This window comes from Podarcis cretensis (genome assembly GCF_951804945.1).
Source record: "Podarcis cretensis genome assembly, chromosome: 11".
Classification (NCBI taxonomy): domain Eukaryota; kingdom Metazoa; phylum Chordata; class Lepidosauria; order Squamata; family Lacertidae; genus Podarcis; species Podarcis cretensis.
In genome coordinates, this window is record NC_137180.1 from 55,888,313 (window position 1) to 55,914,286 (window position 25,974).

Genomic DNA, 25,974 nt, shown 5'->3' on the forward strand with positions numbered 1-25,974 from the left:
TGGAAAGCCAGCCAGTAAGTGCCACGAATAAATAAATGTTTACTTTCTGATAATTTAGAAATCATATGTTTAGGTGTTGCATTCATATACAGTTTTTACTGTATCCTGCAGATCTAACTCCCAAATATTGCATCCTCTAGCTTAGAGTGTGGTGTAACACTCAAAAGCCTCTGATCCTGTGAATCTGCCCAAATATACGCACTGTCTCCATGCCAGCTTTGCACATCTCTGTAAGCCCCCACTATGGATATGCAGTTGGGCTGATTCAAGGATGCTTGGAAGCACTGTGCTTGCTGCATGGAGGGCTGTAGCAGAAAAGTGCTTTTCGGCAGCTTCCATGTGGGCATGTTAATTTTAATTGCCCCCCCCCTCCCAATAGGACCAACATGGCAGCAGATGTCAATATTAAGGAATCTGTTCTGACAGAAGTTGGGCAACAGCCATGGCAAGTAAGGATATTTGTCTTAATTTGCCTTTTTGGATCTGAAGGTTGAGAGAAGTTTTCTTTTACTTGTCCCATTTGTTTTTTTAGACATAAAGGCTGGGTTAAGGATGTAGGAAAGTTTCCGACTTTGACATTTATTTCTTTTAATTTAGGCCAAGCTGTTAACGGGATTATAACAAACAACATTATTTTTTCAGTGAACATTTTAAAAGAACCAACTCTAATGAAATATGTTCTGCCAAGCTTGAGTTTCCAACACAAGTATGAGATTTTTTTTTTTTTACGTAACCTCTGATAAATGGCTGTTTTTCCTTTTGAACAAGCCATCAAAAACATTTTCCTTCTTTCTGTGAAAGTTTGCCCAGCCAAATTATAACAGGACTAAAATAGTGTTTCTGTGCTTAGCAAAATAACAGTGTGTGGATAAAACTAACTACTTAGCTGTCACGGATTAAATTTAATTGCCTCCTTCCAGTTGGGTGGTTATAGATGAGTTGATTTGGGGCTTTGTGCTGCTACATTTGGGCAAGAGTAGGGTGACTTGTGGCATATGAATCTATTGGCTTCTTGAGTGTCTTGTTCAGGGTGACTGATTTGGAGGAAGAGCAATGCCGTTATTGGGAAAAAGTGGGATTAAGGCGAAGAAGCACTGATTAATAATGGTTGTCACTGTTTTACATAAGGCCACTGCTGGTCTAAACCTTTTTGCCAGTTTTGCAAGCCATATCCTCTTTCCCTTTTACGCAAGATCTTGGGCAGAGCCGAAACAGAGCCGCCTCCTCTCAGGAACCCATAGCACTGTGAGAGAATGACTTCTCTTGCGGCTCATAGTTGGGACAGTCCTGCATATGTCATGCACCTGGTTTGTATTAAGAAGGACTAGTGATAGGAATTGTGTACTGCAGAGATGGAGAAGCCCATGCCCAGGGGCCAGGCCTCTCTGTTTGACCCTCTGAACTCTCACCAGACCACATCCTGCCCCCCACCCCTGACCATGGCCTCCTTGAGTGTTTTTACTTGGGTGGAATGTGTCCTTAGGCAGTATATGGTGTTTATTGGCCTAAGGTCTTCGACACTGTAAATCGTACTGTCCTGAAAATCAGCCGCCCAGATAAATTTGTGAACATCCTTCGGCTCCTCCATAATAATATGGCAAATCGCAGATAACAGTGGCTCTCAAAGTGAACCATTCTCAGTGGGATCAGGTATTAAACAGGGATGTGTTGTCGCCCCAACCCTATTTATTATTTTCATTGCCGTGATCCTACACACTGTCGAAGGGAAACTCCCCACCGGGGTAGAAATCATATATTGAACAGATGGAAAGCTCTTTAACTTGAGTAGGCTAAAAGCAAAGAGTAAGGTTACCATAACTTCCATCACAGAGCTTCAGTATGCTGATGACAACATAGTGCGTGCCCTCTCAGAGGATGACCTTCAAACCATCCTAAATATCTTTGCAGAAGCTTACGAAAAGCTTGGCCTATCACTCAACATCCAAAAAACCAAAATGCTGCACCAACAAGCACAAAACAACCCCTTTGCAGTGCCACAAATCCAACTCAGTGGTGGAACATTGGAAAGTGTTGATCACGTCTCCTACCTGGGCAGTTATCTTTCCACAAGGGTCGACATTGATGCTGAAATCCAATATCACCTGAACTCTGCGAGTGCAGCTTCCTGCTGACTGAAGTGCAGCGTGTTTGAGGACCAGGACATTCACGGGGAAACCAAAATGCTTGTTTACAAAGCTATTGTACTACCAACTTTACTGTATGCTTGTGAAACATGGACCACTTATAAATGCCATCTCCATCTCCTCGAAAGATTCCATCAGCATTGTCTCCGAAAATTTTTGCACATCACTTGAAAAGACAGGCAAACTAATGCCAGTGTACTGGAAGATGCAAAGATCATGAGTGTCAAAGCAATGAGTCTTCAAGATCAACTTCATTGGACTGGTCATGTTGTGTGGATTAAAAATGGAAAGTGTAATGCTGGTGGTCAACAAAAGAGGTTTAAAGACTCTCAAGGGAAATCTAAAAAAACATAGCATAAACACCGACAATTAGGAAACACTGGCCTCCGAGCACTCCAATTGGAGAACAGCCTTTTCCAAAGGTGTTGTGAACTTTGAAGACACTCAAACTCAGGACGAAAGGGAGAAACGCACTAAGAGGAAGGCACGCTTGGCAAACCCTCACCATGATCAACTCCTGCCCGGAAACCTATATCCCCACTGTGGAAGGACTTGTGGATCCAGAATTGACCTACACAGTCATTTACGGACTCACTGTTAGGACCGTGTTCCTGGAAGACAATCTTACTTAGCTACAAGTGATTGCCAAAGAGAGAAGAAGGAGCCTGGAAGGCCAGAGAGGAGTGTGTGTAAACCTCTGGCTTTTGCCTGGCTAAAATGCCACCTATTGTACTAAGCTAAATTACATTCATTGGTCTGCACATTTTTGGATCAGGCCCCATTCACCACTGGTTTGTGCCATGACCATCAGCAATTTTGAAGTGGTCCATTTGGGGGAAAGTATGGGAACTACAGTATTGGAGTTTTTTCCAAAAGAAGTGTAATATGACCTTTGACTCTTTTCCAGGTTTGAGGGGTTGCTCGACAATGCTCCCTCCAGTGGGCTTTATTTTCCATTGGTGGGTCTGGTGGGTTTTTGTGGTGGTGGTCAGGCAAGTGTAGTCATCATTTCAGTTTCCTACAAAGCCCCTGGGGATAACATCACTCTGGGGCATTATGGGAAATTTAACTGGCAGCTAGATTAGCTGCTTGGCACTTCTCAGCATGCTGACTTCGATTTTGTTTTAGCAAAGCTGGGACATAGGCCTGAGTGGTGGGCCATCCTAGGTGGTAGCCTTGGCAGCTGCCCAAGGTGCTGATATTGGCCTTGGCTGGGTGTTTTTCATGCAGAGAGGTAGGTAGGCATAGGAGTGTGTGTGCAAAAGAGAAGTGTGTTGCTTCAGAATATTGCCGCATCAGTGAAGATAGCACCGTTTTTTAAAAAATGCCCTGTGCTACTTCAGCTTTGGAGAAACTGCTGTCTTGAGGTTTTGCTCACCTAATTATTTTCAGTTGTAAAAGAGAATTCTTTGTTTAAAATAGCCTTTGCTTTACTCTAACCCCCACCCCTCGCTTACCTCTGTTGCATTCTGAAGTTCTTTTTGCAGTCGTTTCAGTAAAGTACTGAGTATATTAAGCATTATTGAAAATCTGTTTGAAGGTTTGACTCTTGGTGTCTGCAGAGGGCTGCTGTTGCAATGGCATCCTGTGATGTTTTCAAGCTTCTGAGCTCTGATGCTTGGCACTGTTTTGTGGCTACATCTTTGCAATCGGGAGAGGGCAGCCTGGTCCTGCTTGTGTTGACTTTGGATCCACAGTTACTTAGCAAATTCCTCATCTGACTCATGGACAACTCTGTATAAGGCAGATGAACCAATGTAACATCTGGTGGGAATCGTTTCCCCAGTGCAGTGCCATAGCAAGGAACTTTGTACCTTTGCAGCCATGCTTTCTACTAAGATGTAATTAAACTTCTGAAATAATCTTTAAGTTCTGGCCTCCAGCTCATTTGGTCAGGAGCACAAAGATGTCTTTGGAAACTGCCTCTGAAGATGGTTCAGAAACATCATCTGGTGCAGAATTTGGCAGCTAGGTTGCTCACTGGGGGAAGATGGTTTGAGCATATTAGACTGGCCTGAGTGCACTGGGTGGCAGTTAGTTTCTGAGCCCAATTCAAAATGCGGATTTTGACTTATAAAGCTGTAAACAGCCGAGGACTGCAATACTTCAAGGACTGCCTCTCCCCATATGAATCAACCCATATGAAGTAAGAGTTAGGGTAACAGAATAATAATATAGCATTGCATCTGTTAATATAGACAATCCATCTGGCTGGGGGGGGGGGGGGCTCACTAAGATGGTCCCTAGATGATCTTACCATTTCTATGGTTGTGTGCAACACTATTGGGTATTTATCGAGGAGAAAACTGATCACAGTTGGTGTGAGAGCATATGCTACTTCTAATGTTATTATTCTTATTTATTAAATTTATTAGCTGCCCTTCACTATCGAGTCTCACTGCAGCTTACAACAATTTAAGATTCAATATTAAACTGTTTCAAACAACTTAAAGGAATATGGTGGGCCCTGAAAACATATCCCTGTGGTTAAAGACCAATATGTTGTTGTTGTTGTTGTTGTTTAGTCGTTTACAAGACTGTAGAAATACCAACCCAGAGCCAGTACTGATACCATTGGACCCCCTGGACCCAGGATTGGAAAATGAGGATGAAGTTCCTATTGCAACAGCTGCTGTCACCATCTGCAGTGATCATGGAGCCCAAGAAAGTAAAATCTCTCACTGCCTCCATTTCTCCCCCTTCTATTTGCCAGGAGTTGATGGGCCCAGTGGCCATGATCTTCGTTTTTTTGATGTTGAGCTTCAAACCAATATATAGCGGTGTATTTTTGGTGTGCAACATAAACTATATTGAAGGTGCCAGATGCTCCTTTAAAGGGGGGCGGGTTGTACAACCTATCACCTGCCACAGAGAATGCCCTATCCCAGCCCATCACTGCACCCAACTACTGAGGGTGCTGGAACTATCAAGAAGGCCCCCTCTGTTGATCTTAACACTCAAGAGGTTCTGTAGGGAAGAGGTGGTCTTTCAGATATTAGGGACCTACGTCATTAAGCTCTTATTTGAACCATCTAGTCAAGAAAGGTCATTGGAGCTTCTTAGAGAAGATATTTCCTTTTGTATTTTTATCTTTGGAGCTTTAATAGCAACCAAGCACATCTGTTTCTGGTTTCAGAACTTTTCCAGCTATCCTCCCCAGTATGATGACACATCACCTATTCACAAACAAACAAAAGTTAGTAAAAGTTCCTGTGTCATTGCACAATAAGACAGATAATATTGTAGTTCACGAAGCTGGACTTCACTATATTGGCCAGCTCCATTGAAGGCCAGCTACATTCCTATTAGATTAGTTGAGGGACCAGGAAACTCTCTGGGTGTTGCTGCAATGGGAATTTAAACTTGTGAACCAGAGTGAGATGGCAACATAACCTTTCTTTATGCTGCAAAAGAGGCCTTAGGGAAACTGATAAATTTCTTGGAAAAGTCAATGGATGAGCACTTCCCCTTATTGGCTCTCCCTTGTGGCTGAGTGTCTGAGAAGGTTGAGCAAGAGTCTCCCCAGATTACCCTTTAACATTATCACATTTGGTACCCTCCATTGATTTTTTGGCAATGAGCAAACCATAAACTATGCAAGCTGTCGAGATACAGCACTGATATTTGTTTCAGCATTATGGGTTAAAATTTGAGGAAGGGTAGATCTGATGGTTGAAGCATCTTCGTATCTATTGCTTTTAATAAAATTATTATAGATTAATTTACAGAAAACTGAATAATACTTCCATTTCAAAAAATAAAATTCTGGAATTATTGTAAATGCTTAGTAGTGAGTTTATTTCTGTTTTCTGGTTTTTGTAAAGAATCTATTGTGTAGAATTCAAAATATGCAACAGGTAGATATAGAGAATTTATGCTAAGTGGTCAACTTAAAATTTAAATGGAATCCTCAGGGCTCGTTACTGAACCCACTGCTGTTCATTTTTTAAGCTTGGACATTTTCCCTCTCTTCCATCCCATTTGTTTATTGCAGGGGTTTCCAACCCTTTGTTGATAGAGGAATCCCTATAACATGTTGTGATATCCTGCAGAATCTCAACCACCTATCTGCCCCCCAACACAAAATAAAAATGATTGCATACACGTACATGCATCCTGATAGAGACTCTTAAGTCTGCAAACCAATACACATGTGATCTGAAAGTGAGTCCTATGGCACACAGTAGGACTTACATTTGAGTAAACCTGCTTAGCATTGTACTGTTTCCTATATTTCAGGCACCTTTGTTCATGGTATTTTATATACTACTTTTCAGGTTGACCTTACAAATGGTGTGCAAAATATTATCACATCAATAAGCATATTTTAAAAATACAATAAAATGGAAATTTTACTGTTTGTGTGAAGCAGCAACAACGATGACAATAAAATCAGTTCATGAAAAAAAAAGATGCATCTGTTTAATTTAGCATGGGCAAACATGAATGTACTTCGTCCAGCATCTTAAAGACAATCATAATGACATCAGGTCAACAGTTCTTGAGAACAAGTTCTAAAGAGAGGACACATTTGCCAAAAAGACCATCTCCGTGCTGGCTTATCCATTTGATGGCTGGGATAAATCAAACTATGTGAATGGCTGATGCTTTGAATCAACACTGACTATCAATTCAGCAATAGCAATAGCCCCTCAAGCAATATCTTTTTTGTGTGTGGTGGTGGAGGTGGACCAGTGCAGGTATATTTAGTCCACCATAAAGTTCTTGATGGACAGTTCCCCATGCTTTCTCCCCATTCCACTGGCTTCACCAAATAGTTTTCTCTCTGTATTAGTTGGTGAATGCAAACAGATTTTGTGGCTGACAAAGAGGAGTAGATAAACCAGTCCCTGAGGGCTTAGAAAACTAGAAACCCTGAGAAGTAACGGCCTCTGTTGATATTACGGATAAACCAATATATCTCAGTGTTGCCTCATGTTCAAGTCAGTAACCTACTCTTCTTCACACTTACCTAGAAGGGTTGTGATTTTCATTTCTCCCATCTCTGCTTAAATATCTATGAACGTTCCAATCACCATGATCCGGTGCCTGTTTACAAATGATGGCCTAATTCCTTTCACCCTCTGTCTGTATTCAGCAGGAGTGATGTAGTGGCTTTAGTATTGGGGTGGGGAGAGACGTAACTGATGATTCAGGCAGCAATGAAGCAACAAAGGCAGTAGCAGCAGTCACAATAGCAAGTATATATATGAATTGCAAAATGACCACAATTACATGAATATAAAATACGGTATAACACAGTTTTGGTTGGGGGGTTGATTTTCCTTGGCATTGAAAATGACAGTGGACCTCAGTATTTGAAATACACCCCATATACTGTATTTTTCGCTCTATAGGACGCACCGGACCATAGGAGGGGGGAGAACGGGAAAATTTTTTTTTTCTTGTTCTCCCCCTCAAAAACAAGGTGTGTTCAAGGTGCGTTCAAGAGCAGGTCCCGAGCTTGTTGGGCTGGTGGTGGGGGGAAGCGCTGCTTTCCCCCACCGCCAGCCTCAAAGATCCCTGAAGCCTTTGGAGTGCAGCTGCGCTCCAAAGGCTTGAGGCTTCGGGGACATCCTTTGTAGCCTCCGCAGGCTACAAAGCACCCTGCAGAGGCTTTGTGCAGCTCTCCCGAAGCTAGAACAGCAAGACGGAGGGCTGTGCAGCGCCCCGTCTCGCTGTTTTGGCTTAGGGGACAGGCTTGCGGATAGCTGCCCGAAGCCCGGGGTGCACAGCGCCGTGCTCCCCGGGCTTCAGGCTGCAGGCAGCTATCTGCAAGCCTTGGGAGCCCGGTGGGAACTCCGGCTGGGTTCCGCAGGCTTGCGGATAGCTTCCTGAAGCCTGGAGAGCAAGAGAGGTCGGTGTGCACTGACCCCTCTCACTCTCCAGGCTTCAGCGAAAGCCTGCATTCACTCCATAGGATGCACACACATTTCCCCTTCGTTTTTGGAGGGGGAAAAGTGCATCCTATAGAGCAAAAAATACGGTACCTGGAATGCTGTTTTCTGCCTTTTGGGTGAAAAGGTTAATTCCAAATAAAGCATTCATCAAGATAGACACAGAGTAGTTTTTAAATATGCTTGTTAGCTGGAAACGAGGTTAAAATAAAAGGCTAAATATGCTTCTCTTTGACGCTGAAAAAGCCAGGCTTGAGTCGGAATTGACACTGAGAGCATGTTATATAGACAGCTTGTCTTGCAACAAATGGGTTTGAGTAAAGCAGTAACAGTTCAGCTAAACAGATTTTTTTCTCCTTTTTTTGTTATTCTCTCCTCCTCCCTCAAAATGGGTGTGGGTGTGTGATTTATGTAGAACTTAGCACCACCGAGCATGCTGATGACTGACTTTGAAAAACATTTCTTCTTCTCAAGGTTATTGGTTTAGAGAGAAAAAAAGAATTCTCAGAAGAGGCTTTTATTATGAGGCAACCAACTTAAAGAAATGCAGTTGGGTCAAATGTCATCCTAATAACAAAGATACCATTAAATATTGGGAGGATATGGGTGTTTAAATTTATGGAGCCTGAAATTATGTGTTAAAAGTGACTGGGCAAACAACCCATTTCGGCAAATGTGATTACAGGGGCAAAAGCGACCGGCTGAGCTGAGGAGAGAAAACACGGAGCAGAGTTGGCTGGTTAGCAAATATGTCCAGTCAGTCAGGAAGCAGTCATGCCAAGGCTCAGAAGCTGGAGCCTTGGTCTAGCCTTGCTGGTGCCAGCAATGTACAGGGGTCGGTCACAAGACCTTGCTAGCTTAACTCAACCTGTCAGCTCTCTGCTCTGACTTGGGAAGCTGCTTGATGGAGGATGCTAAATTCAGGTAGCTTGGCAGTGATATTGGTTAATCCGTTATTTTGCATGCTGTTAACTAAAAATGACAATTTTACAATTGTCACATGCACATAAGGAATGAAGGTTGAGGATTATAATTTTTTGCTATGAAGTACTGTACATGAAAATATTTCTGGTGAAAGGTATGCTATTTTATTCACTGGGGAAACCAAGTGGTGTGTTGCATTTGTTTTTTAAAAAGTGACTGAATTGCAAAAAGTACATAAAGATTATATATAAGAGTGAAAGGGAAGCTGGATTCATGAGCACAGGGAACCAGATGCCAACATGGTTTGGGAGTTTTCCACCTTGTCTACAATTTCATCATTTCTGCAGGTGGGGACATCCCACAATACGTAAGGTGCCCCAAACTTTAAGACAGTAAGTCCACTCAAAACATTTGACACACAGGACTCAGCTCATGCCCACAATATGGTGGCTAATACCTCGAAAACAGCAAAGGGTAAAATATCAACGGTGGCTACAGAACCATTAAAAGAGGTATTGCAGTTAAAACAAATCTGCAAAGACCTAGTGGAAGAATGGCGTTTGGGGTTTCTGTCCCTTGAAGCCTTAACTGCATAGATCAAGTAAATAAGGGTATGTGGCTTTGGAAGCTCTGGATCTAGGGATTTGTCATAGTGAAAAGATGCAGTGGTTAATTCAATCTCAGTGGAATCTGCAGTAAAGCAAGAAACTATGGTCAGCTGACTGTGAGAGTCTAGAATTGGTGGAAGGCAATGGCATAGTGAGTTCTCTGCTAGAATGGTGGTCTGCACTTTTCCCAGACCTAGTGGTAGATCAAGCTGAGCCAGAATGGGCATATCACAGTGTTGGCCCTAAACCTAAGACAACTGCATTCCCCAAGATGACATAATCTCATTTTAAAAGTACAGGACAAATTAATGAAAGTTCTGAGAGAAAAGGAGGATGGGGCACACAATGGGAAACCTGTAATGTTTTTGCAGAACCTAATTTAGGATACTTTTCTTAGATGGAAGGCAGAGAAATTTGAACAGTCCAAAGTACGTAATTACATTTCAGATAGTAGTGGTAGATGGCATGGCACATACAGCTGTGAGACACATTGTAAAAATCAGGACCATATATTTAAAAATCCTGCAAATTTTACTCAGTATATTGTTGTAATTCTAAATTAATATTATTAATAATTAAATATGCATACGGCCCTTCATCTGAAGATCCCAGGGCGGTTCACAACAGAAAAATATAAAATGAGAATACAAGATACCGTATTTTTGCCCTATAGGACGCACTTTTCCCCCTCCAAAAATGAAGGGGAAATGTGTGTGCGTCCTATGGGGCGAATGCAGGCTTTCGTTGAAGCCTGGAGAGCAAGAGGGGTCAGTGCGCACCGACCCCTCTTGCTCTCCAGGCTTCAGGAAGCTATCCCCCCAGCCCGGCAAGCTCCCAGAGCAATGCCAAAGCTGCGCGCAGCTTCGCCATCGCTCTGGGACCCGTTCTGGGGGCTGGGGGGGAAATAATTTTTCCCCCTTTATTCCCCCCCCCCAAAAAAAAATCTAGGTGCGTCCTATGGGCCGATGCGTCCTATAGGGCGAAAAATACGGTATATAACAGAACGAAAACGAAAACCCTCCAGAAAGTATTTATTCCATCCCAATTAAGAAGACTATTAGTATGCAAGTATTCACATTACCCAAAACTCTTCTCCCAACCTTACATTCTTTGAAAAAAACGGACCTAGTTCTTAAAAGTGCTAAAGGGGGGACACACCCTCCATTTCTGCTTCATTGCAGCATTCTTCTGTGTAACCCAAGATCTTAACCCTAATTATGGCTGCAAAAAAGCCTTGTTTTAATAGCCAACAATTCCACTTCTTATATAGGCATAGAATTGGTCTTAAAGTCTAAGAGTGTCCTAACTTCGTATTTTTCGTTCTATAAGATGCACCACACCATAAGACGCACCTAGTTTTTGGAGGAGGAAAACAAGAAAAAAAATATTCTGAATCTCAGAAGCCAGAACAGCAAGAGGGATCGCTGCACAGCGAAAGCAACGACCCCTCTTGCTGTTCTGGCTTCTGGGATAGCTGCGCAGCCTGCATTCACTCCATAAGACACACACACATTTCCCCTTACTTTTTAGGAGGGAAAAAGTGAGTCTTATAGAGCAAAAAATACGGTAGTTTAGAAACACTGAAATCATCTATAATCTTAGAATGGTACCTGAGGGGATGCTGAGCCTCGTTGCTATGGCTCTTCAATGTCCCTCCCCTTCCACCAAAATTTGTTTGGGCCCCCTTGCCATTATTGTACTAGTCTTGGATTTAGCATGGTAGAACCAAAATGTTCTGTGTTATTTCATTGCATTTATGTCAACCTTAAATAACCTTTATATTTGTATCTGCTGTGCCTGAAAACTTGTCATGTTTTAATACGTCAAAGCTAAGCCAATCTACGGTAGTTTTGAATACTTGGATGCTTTATTTTGTTTTGCCAGACTTTATGTCGCCTAGAAACGATCCTTTCATAATTAGTTTTCAGTAGTCTTTTCTTCTGTGTAGCATACTAGTGTTGGATAATTATCTTAGTCAAATGCCATTCACTGTGTTAAGCTTGCATTCTAAATTACACACAGCCTGTAAAATATTGGTGAGAAATTTGTGCATTTTCTTATATAGTGTGTGATATCGCTGTCAGTCTTCAGAGTCTATTATCTAATTGTCTACTGGAGCAACATGTTTTCTTATGCCTAAATATTTAAGAATAATGATTCACATTCCACCAAGCATTGAAATTACAAGCTACTTTTTAATTGACCTATCCAGTGTCCTGTTAGTTTCCATGCTTACCAAGCCCATATGTCTGAGCTCTAGGGACTTTGGAATTTAACTGACAAATTGGCTTAATTCAAGGAGAGTTTGTGTGCCTATGAATTTTTTTTTTTTAGTCTCTGTGATTTGGCAAAACTAGTCAGTGGAAAGATAAGAAACCAAAGGGGTCGTTGGAGTATTTATATAGTGAGGTGGTATTATATTGTTTCCCTCTTTTTGTTGATCGGTTCTCATCCAGCTTGTATAAGAGTACAAAATTAAATTAGTGTGTGTGCGTCCGTGCGTGTGTGCATGCATGCATGCATGTATCATCAATGTGCATGGCACTTACTGAGTACAAGAGGAGAAAGGATTCTGCCCTAAGGACCCAACATGGGAAACAGGAAGACAAGGGAAGAGGAGGCAGGTGTAAGCAGAAAAGCCAATGGGTGGGTATTCAGCTAAGTTTTACTCAGGTAAAGGTAAAGGGACCCTTGACCATTAGGTCCGGTCGTGGCCAACTCTGGGATTGCGGCGCGCATCTCACTTTATTGGCCGAGGGAGCCGGCGCACAGCTTCCAGGTCATGTGGCCAGCATGACTAAGCTGCTTCTGGCGAACCAGAGCAGTGCTCGGAAACGCCGTTTACCTTCCCGCCGGAGCGGTACCTATTTATCTACTTGCTTTCGAACTGCTAGGTTGGCAGGAGCAGAAACCGAGCAACGGGAGCTCATCCCGTCACGGGGATTCGAACTGCCGACCTTCTGATCGGCAAGTCCTAGGCTCTGTGGTTTAACCCACAGCGCCACCTGCGTCCCTTATTTTACTCAAGTAGACCTGTTGAAATCAGTGAACTTCGCTTACTTATGTTCACTAATTAGCCATGTTCATTAATTTCAGTGAGTCAAAATTAGCTGAATACTACCCAGTACGAGGTTGCTTCCATTGTATGTGCTCAGACTTAGTTATTGACTTAGTTACATGAAGGAGTTGAGCCAAAGGCTTCACTGGAAAGGTTAGTTTTGCATGTATTCTGCAGCTTAGTAAAGAAAAAGGCTTTCACAATAGTGCCATACTTATTTATTGCACTGATACAGATAAAAACAACCTTCCTTCTTTGGCTTTGTAAATTATTATTTTTTGTGCACAGCAGGTGCAGGATAATTTAATTTTGTTGCACCTACTTTTGTCTTTGTGTGGGGTAGCCACATTGACATAAATTCATAGTTGGGCAGTTTTATGCTGGCACAGCTTCCCAATTTGGGGCACAAGCTCATCACAGTGTCTAGCTGAATGTAGGGAGTGGCATCACAGCATAGTACCATCAGATTGCATGTGGATATAATTTGTGTGACTCCTTTTAAATTGCATACTGAAGATGGTTAATTTCTGAATTTTGAGATTATTTCTATATGTTCTGCATTGGTGATTAAGAAGTTCTAACCTATTGGAGTGAGCTGCAGATAGGACTGCATATCAAGTCTAGACCTCTAAAATGTCTTAATTTGAATCAGAGTTCAATATACAGTTCATACAGGCTAGCTGCAAAACCTAAATCAGATATCCTTGTCTTCCATTTAGCTGGCCTATGGACAGTGTTCACATTGGGAGGCGTGGGCAGCAAGCGTTCTCCTCAGCAGGAGGAGTCTTCACCTCTAGCTAATCAAAGTCTTCTGTTGCTACTTGTGCTAGCAAATCTGACTGATGCACCAGATACACCAAACCCTTACAGACAAGCTATTATGTCCTTCAAGAACACACAAGGTATGTACCTTTTTAAAAACCTATCCATCTGTCAAGAATCAAAGAGAGAGTTGAACTTGGGAACCTTGCAGTAGAATCTTAGTTTGGTTATGGGCTTGTTGGCATTAAGAGAACCCAAAGTAGGTCATTACAGCTGCACTATCACTCTACAAATAAATGTTGTTGGTTTTTTTTAGAATTAGGGTCCTCAAATGCATGTCTGGGCTAAAGGTGGGTCCATTGTCTGAAAAGTTTGAATACTGTTGAACTAACCTTTGAAGACTCACCTCACTATGGGGAAATCACCAAATCAGTAAGATGAATCCCTTTCAAACTGTTTGTTTTCCCCCCCTCCAGATAGCACTGCTCTTCCTCCACCAAATCCTCACACTTTCCAGATTAATTTTAACAGTTTATACACCACTTTGTGTGAGCAGCAAAACTCTGATCAAGCAACCCTTCTTTTGTACATCCTTCTGCATCAGAACAGCAATGTTCGAACATATATGTTGGCTCGAACAGATATGGAAAATCTGGTAAGTAATTTACTTATTCCACTGCTTTGCCGATCTAATACAGTGGTACCTCTGGTTGAGAATGGGATCCGTTCTAGAGGCCCATTCGCAACATGAAAAGAATGCAACCTGCAGCGGCGTGTCTGTGCACGTGCGGGTTGTGATTCACCACTTCTGCGCATGCACGTGACATCATTTTGCGCTTCTGTGCATGCGCGAGCGGCGAAACCCGGAAGTAACCCTTTCCGGTACTTCTGGGTTGCCACGGGATGCAACCTGAAAGAACGTAACATGAAGCAGACGTAACGTGAGTTATGACTGTATTCAGCAGAGGATCTTGCTTGTGAAAAGTTTGTTCGTGTACACCATCACAGATATTCCCACTCTTGGGGGAGGAAAGTGTATTTAAATTGTATGCAGAATGCATTTACTTGGCTATGGATCAACCAAGCCCTGGTATCCACTTTACCCTACTTCAGTGATTATAACACCATAGCATCCCTCAATCTTCAAAAACCCATGTGTTTGCTCGTTCCTGCAGTTTAGCCATTCATTGCTGTGAAAGAGATTGAAATAATTTGCTGGATGGGGAGAACCCTGCAGGATGTTTTTTCTTAAATGGAAGCAGCAAAACTGTCTTAAACCCATGTTGGATACTATTAATGATAAAATATAACACTCAGTCCACTTTACCTGCCAGAATGATGGAATTAGATGTATGTTATTATTAGCTCTGTCAGCTCTAGAAATTTAGAATGTGATGATCCATCATAAAAGCATTGCCAAGAGTCTTGTTTATTAGGAATTGAATTTTATGTTTCCTCATAGGAGTTTATTTAACTCTCTCTCCCCCCCCCCCCCCCCGACTGCTTTAAAAACACATACAAACGAAAGGGAGTTAAGAATTTTTGGTCAGTTGTGTGTGTTTTCATCTTCTTTTTCTGAAGCTATTAAATTACTAACAAAATGGTTATGTAAAATCAGAGAGATCTAAAACTGTATGTATATGTTTGTTTTGGGAACTTTTGAATACTAAACTTCTCCATCCCTATTTTTCTCTCTTCAAGGTTTTGCCAATTCTTGAGATCCTTTATCATGTCGAAGAAAGGAACTCTCACCATGTTTACATGGCTCTGATAATTTTGTTAATCCTTACTGAAGATGATGGCTTCAATCGATCCATTCATGAAGTGGTAAGTTTATGAGCTATAAGAAATCAATTTAAAATATAAATGTGCTTCTGTAGAATGATGAATTTGGGTTTTTTGTTGCCAGGTTCACTCTGATGGTGGTTGTCATGTCAGCATAGCTGATTTTTATGCATTCAATTTGTTCCTAAGCATTTGAGATTCTCTAGTCTTTTCCCATAGGTCTTAAGCCTTTTATACTGAGGCTAATCAAGAAACACTTATTGCACCTTGAGTCAGGTCCATTTTGGATGACAAATTTGAGAAATATAACATAACTGATTTACTTTACACAGTATATAGAGTGTAAAAGGAAGAAGTTATGTCCAGTGAGTTTTTGGCTAAGCCTGCATTTTAACTGTAATTGTGATGCAGTTCATGAATGGATTTCAAAATATGAGGCTGGGTTCAGACTGTTATTTCCACTGAAATTACTGTGAAAAGTTTGTCATGACTATCTTAAGGTTTTTTTTATTTCAGAGGGACCTTAGGTTGGATCCATCCAACTATTTATAAACCACTTCTTTAAACCAAATGATGGAGGCGCTCTGACCTGATCATTGAGTTTTGTTTGTCTGTTGACACTCTTCCACCCCACATTCTTCAGTTTATATGCTTATTTTGAATATTGGAGCAAACTTATCTGTAATGAGAAAAATTAGAAAATTGGCGGTCTGTAGATGAAATAAAGCATAATAGCTAGGATTCGTGGAACTACTTCAGTTCCTAGAAGAAACTTGTGGTAGACCAAAGGAACATTCCCCTTCTCCCCCTTTAAACATCTTAATTCTCCCCACTCCCGACTATATTGCAAACTGTTTCTGAAATATCCCTCAGTTTTGAAAGTCTTTTCATTCAGCATGGGGTGGGGATATACTTTTCTAAACATATTTTTTAAAAAATAGAAATTGAAAATATATGCAACAGAAATATTTTGTAGCCATTCTCAAGAGGGCTTCTAAAAAACTATGCTAGTTTATTTTAGCAACTTTGAAACTTTGGAATACACAACTTTTGTCCTATGGTTAAAGATTGAGAAGATAAAAATAATAAAGACATTTTACATCATAATGGGCCTCCCATCCTGTCCTTCGTTGCACATCTTCCTTTTATAGCTGCATTGCCTTTGCCAATCTCTGTATGTATTTTCCTTTTGTGGTATTACACCCACAATTATTTATTGATATTTAAGATTAATTTTAGTAAGTGCCATTTTATAAATTGCTGATTATATAGACACTTTCCTGGGTTCCCCCAAAGAAGCCGCAAAAGCTTTCCTGTCTGGTTAAAAGATTTTTGTTTGAAAAGAAAATGTGGTTTTGGCTTCCTTGGAAAGAAGATCAAAAATAAGAGATCTTTCTGCCATTGGCTTCAGACAAGCAGCTACCTATGCCTGTATTGAGTCCAGTTTTATTAATAATGAAAACCACAACTGTTAAGTAAACCTAATATGACATCCGCAAGGGCAACCAAGACCTCAGTGAGCTTGTCTTTGTGCACTTCTGATCCTGAATGCACATCTCTGTATATATTGGCAGCCAGTGCAGTTCTTTCAAAATTAGTGTTATATGCTGATAATAGGAGCTGCTGATAGGAACTGAGCTGCTATATTCTGAACTAGCTGCAGCTTTTGAGTCACCTTCAAGGGCATAGAGCAGGGGTCAGCAACCTTTTTCAGCCATGGGCCTGTCCACCATCCCTCAGACCATTTGGTGGGCTGGACTATATATATATTTTAAAATGAACGAATTCCTATGCCCCACAAATAACCCAGAGATACATTTTAAATAAAAGGACATATACTACTCATGTAAAAACATGCTGATCCCCAGACCGTCTGTGGGCCGGATTGAGAAGGCGATTGGGCTGCAACTGGCCCACGGGCCTTAGGTTGCCTATCCCTGGCATAGAGCATGTTACCCTAATCCAACCTCAAGGCTACCAGCACATGGGTCAGAGTGGCAAGGCTCTCTCTGTCCAGAAATAATCATAGCTGGTGAACCAGACATAGCTGGTAGTGATGTGACCACATGGTGTGACATGATTAGATTCACTCGTAGACAATATTTGTCTCAGGTCTGAACATATTTCTCTATATAAAGTCTGAGCTGCTGAAAAGATTGATTTTATTTCATCATTCATTCATTCATTCAGTTTATTTATACAGCTCAAAGCAGTTATAAAACTAGACAAAAACAACTTTGGAGTCCATCCTATATTCTTTGGTTGCATCCACTTTAAAATTGCCATGCATCAAACATGGAGATTTCTAGTCTTTTCTTTTGGATGGGGGGAACCATAGTCCAGAGAACAGAACTATTATACTTGTTTGTTTGTTTGTTTGTTTGTTTGCATTCCACCTTTTTCCCAGACCAAGACTTAAGCTGTCTTACACAAATTAAAATAACATAGATAAAATTTAACTGTAATAAAATAAAATTTATATAAAAACAAATATATTAAATTACTGATAATAACAGGCAGCGGAAGACAATCAAATATGCTCTTTCCTTTAAAGTTTATCTTCAAAAATACTGCAAAATTAAGGATTGCTAGAAAGATGTTAGGAAAAGAAAATTATGTGGTTTTAGTGGAAATGACATAAAGGATTAAGTAAAAATGAGTTGGTGAAAGAGAGAATGTAAAATTATAGTATATTAAGACAAATTATTAAGATAAAAATAAGGTTGGAAGGATTTGCTGAAATAACAAATTGAATTAGAATACAAAAATGGGAGGTGTGAAGAGGTCAAGGAAATAAGTGAATGTTAATGTAAGCAAGTGATGTTTGACTTGTTTCTTTTCTCTCTCGCTCTCTTTTTCTGTTTACTGGTTTTTGATGAGGTTTTTTTATATATATATTGTTCTTTCTTTTTTTCTTTGATTATTATTTTTTCTTTTTTTCTGTAATCTTTAAAATCTTAATAAAAATTTATTTAAAAAACAACAACAAATATGCTCTTTCCTTTCTTTATTTCAGATATTGAAAAATATTACTTGGTACTCAGAACGTGTATTAACAGAAATTTCCCTGGGCAGTCTCCTGATACTAGTAGTAATAAGGACTATTCAGTACAACATGACAAGAACAAGGGTAAGAACTGTATTTTGGGCTGATTTCATGTAGAACAGACTTGATCAACTTTAATTGCTAATTCCTCTCCACGTTCCCAGACTGGCCCTTCCTAGCTAGCACTGGAGACACAGACTGGAGACAACACCAAACTTTAGTTTGGTGTTGTTATTTTAAAAGCCTTTAGGAATTCCCCCCTCTTTGTTCCCCACCTGCCATGTTTAGAAAAGGGAAGCTGCATTATTACAAACCTTTAAAAAAATCATATAAAATAAAAATTAAGGACTGAAGAAGAATAAATGTTGTTCAGCTTTGTTTCTGACCAGGGTTAAATATATAGTCACACTCTAAAAATGTGCAGTGACAATTCCTTAAAAGACCTAAGCATATTGAGCCACGATTGCACAAGTTGTTGCTAAGGCTTATCCCTAAAATCAGAGCACAAGTTGGGTTTGTCTTCATTGCAACTTTGCCTCCGGTAAACGGATGTTAGACTGGTGAGTGATTTCCTTTTGACAGGTCTTGCTGTATACAGAAAGGATAGTTTGATGTGTGTGTTTTTTCCCCTCCTCATCTCCAACAGGACAAATACCTTCATACAAATTGTTTGGCAGCTTTAGCCAATATGTCAGCACAGTTCCGCTCACTTCATCAGTATGCCGCTCAGAGGATCATCAGGTAAATACAAGCCTTTTACAAAATATTTAAACTAGCTTCAACCTGAATTCCGCAGGATAGATACTTGAATTTCCTATTGCTCAGATTTGAATATGAACCCAGGTAAATTCTGTTCAGCTTCATGAAGTCTAGGTTAAATCTTAAACTGCAGTACAGTGTGCTCCATTTATACTTGATCTGCTTGCTAATGACGTCTGCCTATGCCCGCCAAAAATGGTTAACTGCATGGGATAGGTGGCCAAAAGGCTGCTTCATAAGGGTGAATGGGGCTCTACCCCACCAGTCACAGGGCTTATCCAAATTTACCTTTTGCCCTGCACTTTCTCTGCTTTCCTGGTCTGTGTATGAATGGTTTTTCCCTTGCCGCTTTTGCTAGGAAAACCTGAACTTTACTGCTGAATTGGAGCAAATGGCAATTCGAGTTTTTTCAGTTTGCTTTGATTCAAGCAGTAAAGAACGGGTTTTCACAGGGAAAGCAGCAGATCTGGGGCATGCTTGGACAGCTAGAAAGCCCAGACCTGTGCCTAGAAATGTGCAGCAAAGGTAAGTGTGGAAGAGCCCTGGTTGTCTTCTTAGTTGCATGCTGTCCAGTGGGGGGCCATATCTGTCATCTTCCTCCTCCATCTCTGTGTTGTTCTTGTAGACCACAGCAGGGAGGAGATTGGGGACAGACTAGAATTAGTTTTCTGTGGCTCCCATTAGCTCAGGCTCCACCTCCTCTTGGCCTCCTTTCTGCCCTACCACTCCCAATGGGCAGCCGCTGCCACTGGCAAACACTAATATTGCCTGTTACTGCTGACACACTAGGGAAAGTGCTGTGTAATCTGTTTAGTGAATGGCATGGGACAAATAAATATACTGGTGTGTTAGACCAGTATGATGATTATATATTTTTGTGAAGTCATGGTCCCTCAATAGCAGAGGTCACTATGTAATATAAACAGCTTCTCCTGTATCTTGTACTTCTTTCCATTTTTGATGGCACAGCAGAACTTCTGCTTGAATCTGAGCTCTCTTGTCCCAAAATCTTCCAAATCAACAACTTCCCTGCTAGTCATTTTGCCCTCATTGTACTTTCTGGGGCTTTCCTTGGGACCAGTTGTGACCCATTAAATACATCTGTTTTCCATAATTCCTTCAAGGACGTTTGTTGCATTACGAGCTGATCCCTTAGATTCTGTTGTTTTCCCTGTGCTTAGTTTTGCTTGGTTTTAAGTGTGACTTGGGTATTATAATATTTTATTTTTCTCTTGGGAAGGTTTTTACTCTGAAAGGTGAGGACTAAATATTTAAATAAATAAGGCTGCAATGCACACACACCCTAATCAGTCATGCTTGGAGCAGCGGGAACCTCAAACAGTTCTGCCGGCATCACTCCTTTGGTGTAGACCTCTCCATTCCGCCTGCAGGATTCCCACCAGCAGTAGCTTACATAAAGCAGATGGGGGAGGGGATGAGCTAGCCTGGGATCTACTGGTCCCTCTGCATCAGACCCACTTCTGGCCCAACAGCTATGCCAAATTTATGGGCCTCCCCACCTTCTACTCTGCCCTGTGTGTGTAGTTATGGGTGTGGTGGTGACCCAACTACTGTCCAGTTGGTTTTCAGATTGTTCTGCACCATAGTTGTCCTCAAGCTTTCCAGATCTGGGATCCATCTTCAAACTTAACCTGCATATTGAGGCACCTATTTTAATTTGTTGTTGTTGTTGTTGTTGTTGTTGTTGTTGTTGTTGTTATATTAGTTTTTAGCTCCTCCTCTCCCCTCTCCCCTTTTTATCCCTCTCTTAAAAATATATAAATCCTGAAATAGAGATTGGGAGGAGAATGGTGCTGGCCTTGTGGTACAGCATGTACAGGCCACTCTACCTCCAAGCACAGTCTCTTGGTGGATCCTGTTTATTCTAGTTGGAGATTAGTGCTGTAATACAGTTATCATTCCATGTAAATAGATGTTTCTGACTTTCCAGATTGCTAGTTGTTTCTAGCACATTGAACCCTTACATGTTAAATAAAAGTTAATTCCAATTTAATTTTGAAAGCACTTCATTTTAAGAAAATTGATGATGTGGTGACAAATACTATATTTATTTTCTAAAGCAGCCAATTCAAGAAAATGTAGCTTGGATTATTACCACAAGCATTGCCTTACTTTGGGAGTGGGCTAGGAAGAACTTTTGAGAGACAGAAAATGTGGTGTATAAGTTTTCAGTAGACCTGGTCGTGGAACTGAGCAACAAGCATATTTGTATGACTATGATGAATTATTTTAGGTGAAGTAAAATCAGCAAGTGCAACTTTAATTTTATTGCTTTAGGAATTCTCAACTCAAAATCTACTTAGCCGTACAGCTGACAGAGCACAGACGGCCATAATTCAAGATTCACCAGATGCTCTAGTAATTCCTTCCTTAATGTGAGAAGTAATTCAACTTCTATGGAGGCTTTTTTAAATCCTCCTATGAGTACGGACCGCCAATAGTTTTAAATTATGAAGACTATTGTGGATTAAAGGTTGAACTGAGACTTCTCATTTATAGCTCAACCAGGGCCTCAGTAAAATAGAACTTTATGCCACAGAGTAATTGACACATTCTGCAGTCATTAATGTTGACAGATTTGTGTAAATCATTTCCTCACGCTCAGCTGCTAGCAGTGAAATTCGATGTAACAGATTACTTGGATGGACACTGCCACTGAATTTAATCATTATCAGAATCATCCTTGATTATGTAAGAGTAAATAGAGTCCCAAACTATAATGCTATTTATAACATGTAGATTACATTTCATTTTTCAATATTTAAAGAATGTGCTGATGCAGAAAGGCAGATGATTCTATAAAAGCGTTATTACCTTGCTAATTACCTTAGTATAGGCAATCATGTTCATAAGATGGCAAAACAAATAGTTTAGGACTTCGAGGTAAACTAGCTGTTCTGGTAGGTTATTTGCTTGTTTGTTTATAAGGTTTCTTATCCACCCTTCACCATAAGATCCCAGGGTGGATTACAACAATATACTGGGACAGAGCAGTATGCATTTAGCAAAAGAGGCAACTCTCACAAAACAAAATAACTATCAAATTCTGGGGTAAAGAGGTATGTCCGCAACATATAGCAAAAGCTGTGCAATGAAGATGCTCAATGCACCTTTCTGGATACATAGGATATTTTGAGAGCCCATGTGTAGAAAAGTGACACATGCACACTATTGATCTTGGATCCTATTCAGTGACTTAATCCAAGAATTTCCAGCTTCAGTTTTACTAGCTGAACCAGGCAGGTGCCTATATTATTTAAAAAGAGAAGAGTTATCACAGGAGCACCATATCTTAAATTTGAACCTAGGTGTAGAATGTAAATCTTGACAGTACGTTTAGGAAACAGAGATCTATCCCACTAGAAATTGAGTTCTATGCCCACTGGACACTGGGGCACATTTTTTCCAGTTCTATAAAGGAGAGAATTAAGAGCTAACAGAACTTTAATTGAGGAACCTGCCTTGTTGGATAGGGGTTTGTCTCAGCTTCGCTTCGAGCCTTGGAGTGACATTGCACTAGGAAGTGGAGAGTCACTTTGGTTCATTTTTCAAAGCCTCTGACATGTTGACCGCAATGAGAAAATCAACAAATGCCTATAACATTTAAGCAAAATTGGATGAAATTTGCAGGCACAGTAGCACCTTCTGAGGTGGTGAAGCCAGCCAAACCTCTGGCAAATAGGTACAGTGGCAAATAGGTACAGGCAAATAGGTACAGTGAGGGAGTTATGGATAAACGAATATTTTTATCTTCTGCTCAGTTTGCCCCAAAGTTACAGAAAGTGCAAATGTGATTACGACAGAGCTGAGTGTTTTGTTAGTGGGCAAGGCTCTGTTCCTGTGCCCTTTCTTTGTTGTGTGTGTTGTATGGCTCTGTGTTCTTTATTGTGTGACTGAACAGTGCAGTCCTATTCATAATTATCAGAAAGCCTACTGAGTTTAAAGGGGTTTTCTCTCAGGTAAGTGGTTACCTTAAGCATACATATATACAGTTACCAAACATTACTGTAAAACTTGCCCTGCTGCAAAAGCTTTGAGGAATTATTTCAATTTTAATTAACACTATCGTTTCAATTCACTACCAGTGCTTCACCATAAGAGTGAATATTAAATATTTAAACAGTCTAAAACAAACCACAGTCACAAGATTAGGGTGCTTCCCCAAAAACATACATCTCAGGTGTTAAAGGCCAGGGTAAAGATTTGCATCTTCAGCATATGACAAAAGCTGTACAATGAAGATGCCAGATTCATCTCTGTGGGGAAGGGAGTTCCACCACTTGGGAGCTGTCACAGAGAATGCCTGCTCCCATGTTGCCACCCCTAGAAGGGGGTGGAATTACCAAGAGGTGCTGCTGAAATGAGCACAGCCGTTATGTGTGGGATAGCACCTATTCAAAGGGATGCAGAAATAATGCTTGGCATCCTGAGAGGCATAAACGAAAGAAGCATATGCCAGTGGTATTAGCAGTAGCGTGATGACCTAGTTCAGCTGTAGTGAATCTTATAAGCTGATTAGCTACCCCGGTTCTGGGAGGTGTCACTGCAATTAGTGGAAAGTATTGTAACAAGATGAGGAGCCTATTCAGATTGAGGGCAGAAGTTTGTATTGGTGAATGATCACAGTGGAAGAAAAGGTCTCATGAAAAAACCAATCTACTTTAAAGGGATTCTGCATGAGTTCTTTTATATAATACCAACCACATCACCCTGCCTTTACATTTGTTACAGCATTAATGGTTCCCCTGTGAACTAAGTTCTGCTATTTAGCTGCATCGTCAAAATGACAATTGCTTCGTGTCCTGGCGTGTGGAACATATGGAGTTAAGGTTTTAGGCTAATAACTATAGTTTCCAGTATGGAAAAACTGTTGAACCCTGGTTAAGCCTGATCGAACCTTCTGGGGATTCAGAAACAGGCACCTGGTAGGATATTAATACACTCATTATCCATCTGGTGCAAGTATCCAAGTGTACTGAGTTCTATTAGATTGGTGCTGTGAGCCAGGAGGGCAGGGGGTCACAGGTTAGACAGATTGCCTAGATGGGCGGCTTACCAGCGTTGGACTTGGATAGCTACAAAACCTTGTGGAATATTTTCTGGCAAATATCTAGACTCTGAGTTCCGCATCTGGCTTTGAAATATGACAGCAACTATGACTTTGGTCTGGACCAGTTGCCAGCGCTTACTTATGCTCTCTGAAATGTATTAATGCTTAACATGCCTGTAATTATTATTTTTTTGTAATTTCCATGTGCCTCAACTTTTTTTTGTACACTTAATGGTCACCCTGGGAATGGGACTCAAAAAAGCAGGAGCAAGGAAATGCGTTGCCTACCCTAAGAGGAGCCTGCTGGAACAGGCAAAATGGCCCATTTAGCCCAGCATCCTGTTCTCACAGTGGCCAGCCAGATGCCTGTGGGAAACCAGCAAACAGAACATGAGCACAAGAGCATTTTCCCCTCCTCTGGTTTCTATCAGCTGGTATGTAGAGACATTTCTGCCTCCAGTTGTGGAGGCAGAGCGTAGCCATCATGGCTAGTAGCTATCAATAGCCCTCTCCTCCGTGAATTTGTCTAATCCTCTTATAAAACCACAGGGACACGGGTGGCGCTGTGGGTTAAACCACAGTGCCTAGGACTTGCCGATCAGAAGGTCGGCGGTTCGAATCCCTGCGACGGGGTGAGCTCCCGTTGCTCGGTCCCTGCTCCTGCCAACCTAGCAGTTCGAAAGCATGTCAAAGTGCAAGTAGATAAATAGGTACCACTCCAGCGGGAAGGTAAACGGTGTTTCCATGCACTGCTCTGGTTCGCCAGAAGCGGCTTAGTCATGCTGGCCACATGACCTGGAAGCTGTACGCCGGCTCCCTCGGCCAATAAAGCGAGATGAGCGCCGAAACCCCAGAGTCGGCCACGACTAGACCTAACAGTCAGGGGTCCCTTTACCTTATAAAACCATCCAAGTTGGTGGCCATCACTGCCTCCTAGCACAGCGAGTTCCCTAATTTGACTATGTGCTTCATGAAGAAGTACTTTCTTCCAACATTCAGCTTCAGTGGATGACCATGAGTTCTAGTATTATGAGAGAGGGAGAAAAACTTTTCTCTGTCCAGTTTCTCCATGCCATGCATAATTTTATAAACCTCTGTCATGTCTCCTGTTACCTACCTTCGCCCTAAACTAAAAAGTCCCGAATGCTGCAACCTTTCTTCAAAAGGGAGTCACTCTGTCCCCTTGATCATTTTGCTTGCCCTTTTCTGAACTTTTTCCAACTCAGCAATACCCTTTTTGAGGTGAGGCAACCATAGTACTCCAAAAGTGGTCACACCATAGATTTGTATAATGGTATATTTTTGTCATTGCTCCTCGGACTACTTGGGTTTTATCTTCTAAATGCTGAAAGATCATTTTTTCCATTTGCACTCACTTTGTCCTATTCTTGGTTCAGGACCTTTGGCTTTGCCTAATCAGAGTTAAGGTCTCTACTCAAACACACTGAGTAAGTTTTTTCAGAGGTTTAAAGCGATACTGGAGAGCCGTTATTGTGGTTTGGTCCACTCTGAACAAGCTATATTCTCTACAGTGAGGTTGTCTCTCCTCCTCTTCCAGGTTTCTGTAGCTATGTAGAAACATTTGCTTTCTCAATGGTGCCATAAGGGAGAAAGCTACTCCTTTTACCAGTCTACAGAAATGAGTGCTTGTACACAGCCAGAAGATGTGTTGGGAAGAAGTGATGGAAAGTAGATGAGACCTTGAAATGCAGAATTGTCAGATGAACAGTGGGCCCTTTGCAGAATGATCAGCCACAGCAAATACTAGTGTCTGATCAATTTGCACAGATTGTTGATTCGCAGAGGTCACTGTTAGTCTTAGTACAAACAACTGTAGAAAGCAAGTCCTTTAATTCCACTGTAGTGTCTAGCCAAAGGATAAAAATAATACTAAATTTTGATAATATTGTTTCCTAAGCT

At 41.1% G+C, this 25,974-nt stretch overlaps 1 protein-coding gene across 4 annotated transcripts in view; it reads left to right on the forward strand.

Moving 5' to 3' along the window:
- DYM (dymeclin) overlaps window positions 1–25,974 on the forward strand; it is a 168,102-nt gene that overhangs the window by 52,534 nt on the left and 89,594 nt on the right. For all 4 annotated transcript variants that reach the window (XM_079994828.1, XM_079994831.1, XM_079994829.1 and 1 more), the window contains exons 10-14: window positions 13,351–13,533; window positions 13,870–14,048; window positions 15,095–15,220; window positions 18,195–18,308; window positions 18,871–18,965. In XM_079994828.1, the coding sequence (XP_079850954.1) occupies window positions 13,351–13,533; window positions 13,870–14,048; window positions 15,095–15,220; window positions 18,195–18,308; window positions 18,871–18,965 (697 nt within the window). The remainder of the gene's footprint in view (window positions 1–13,350; window positions 13,534–13,869; window positions 14,049–15,094; window positions 15,221–18,194; window positions 18,309–18,870; window positions 18,966–25,974) is intronic.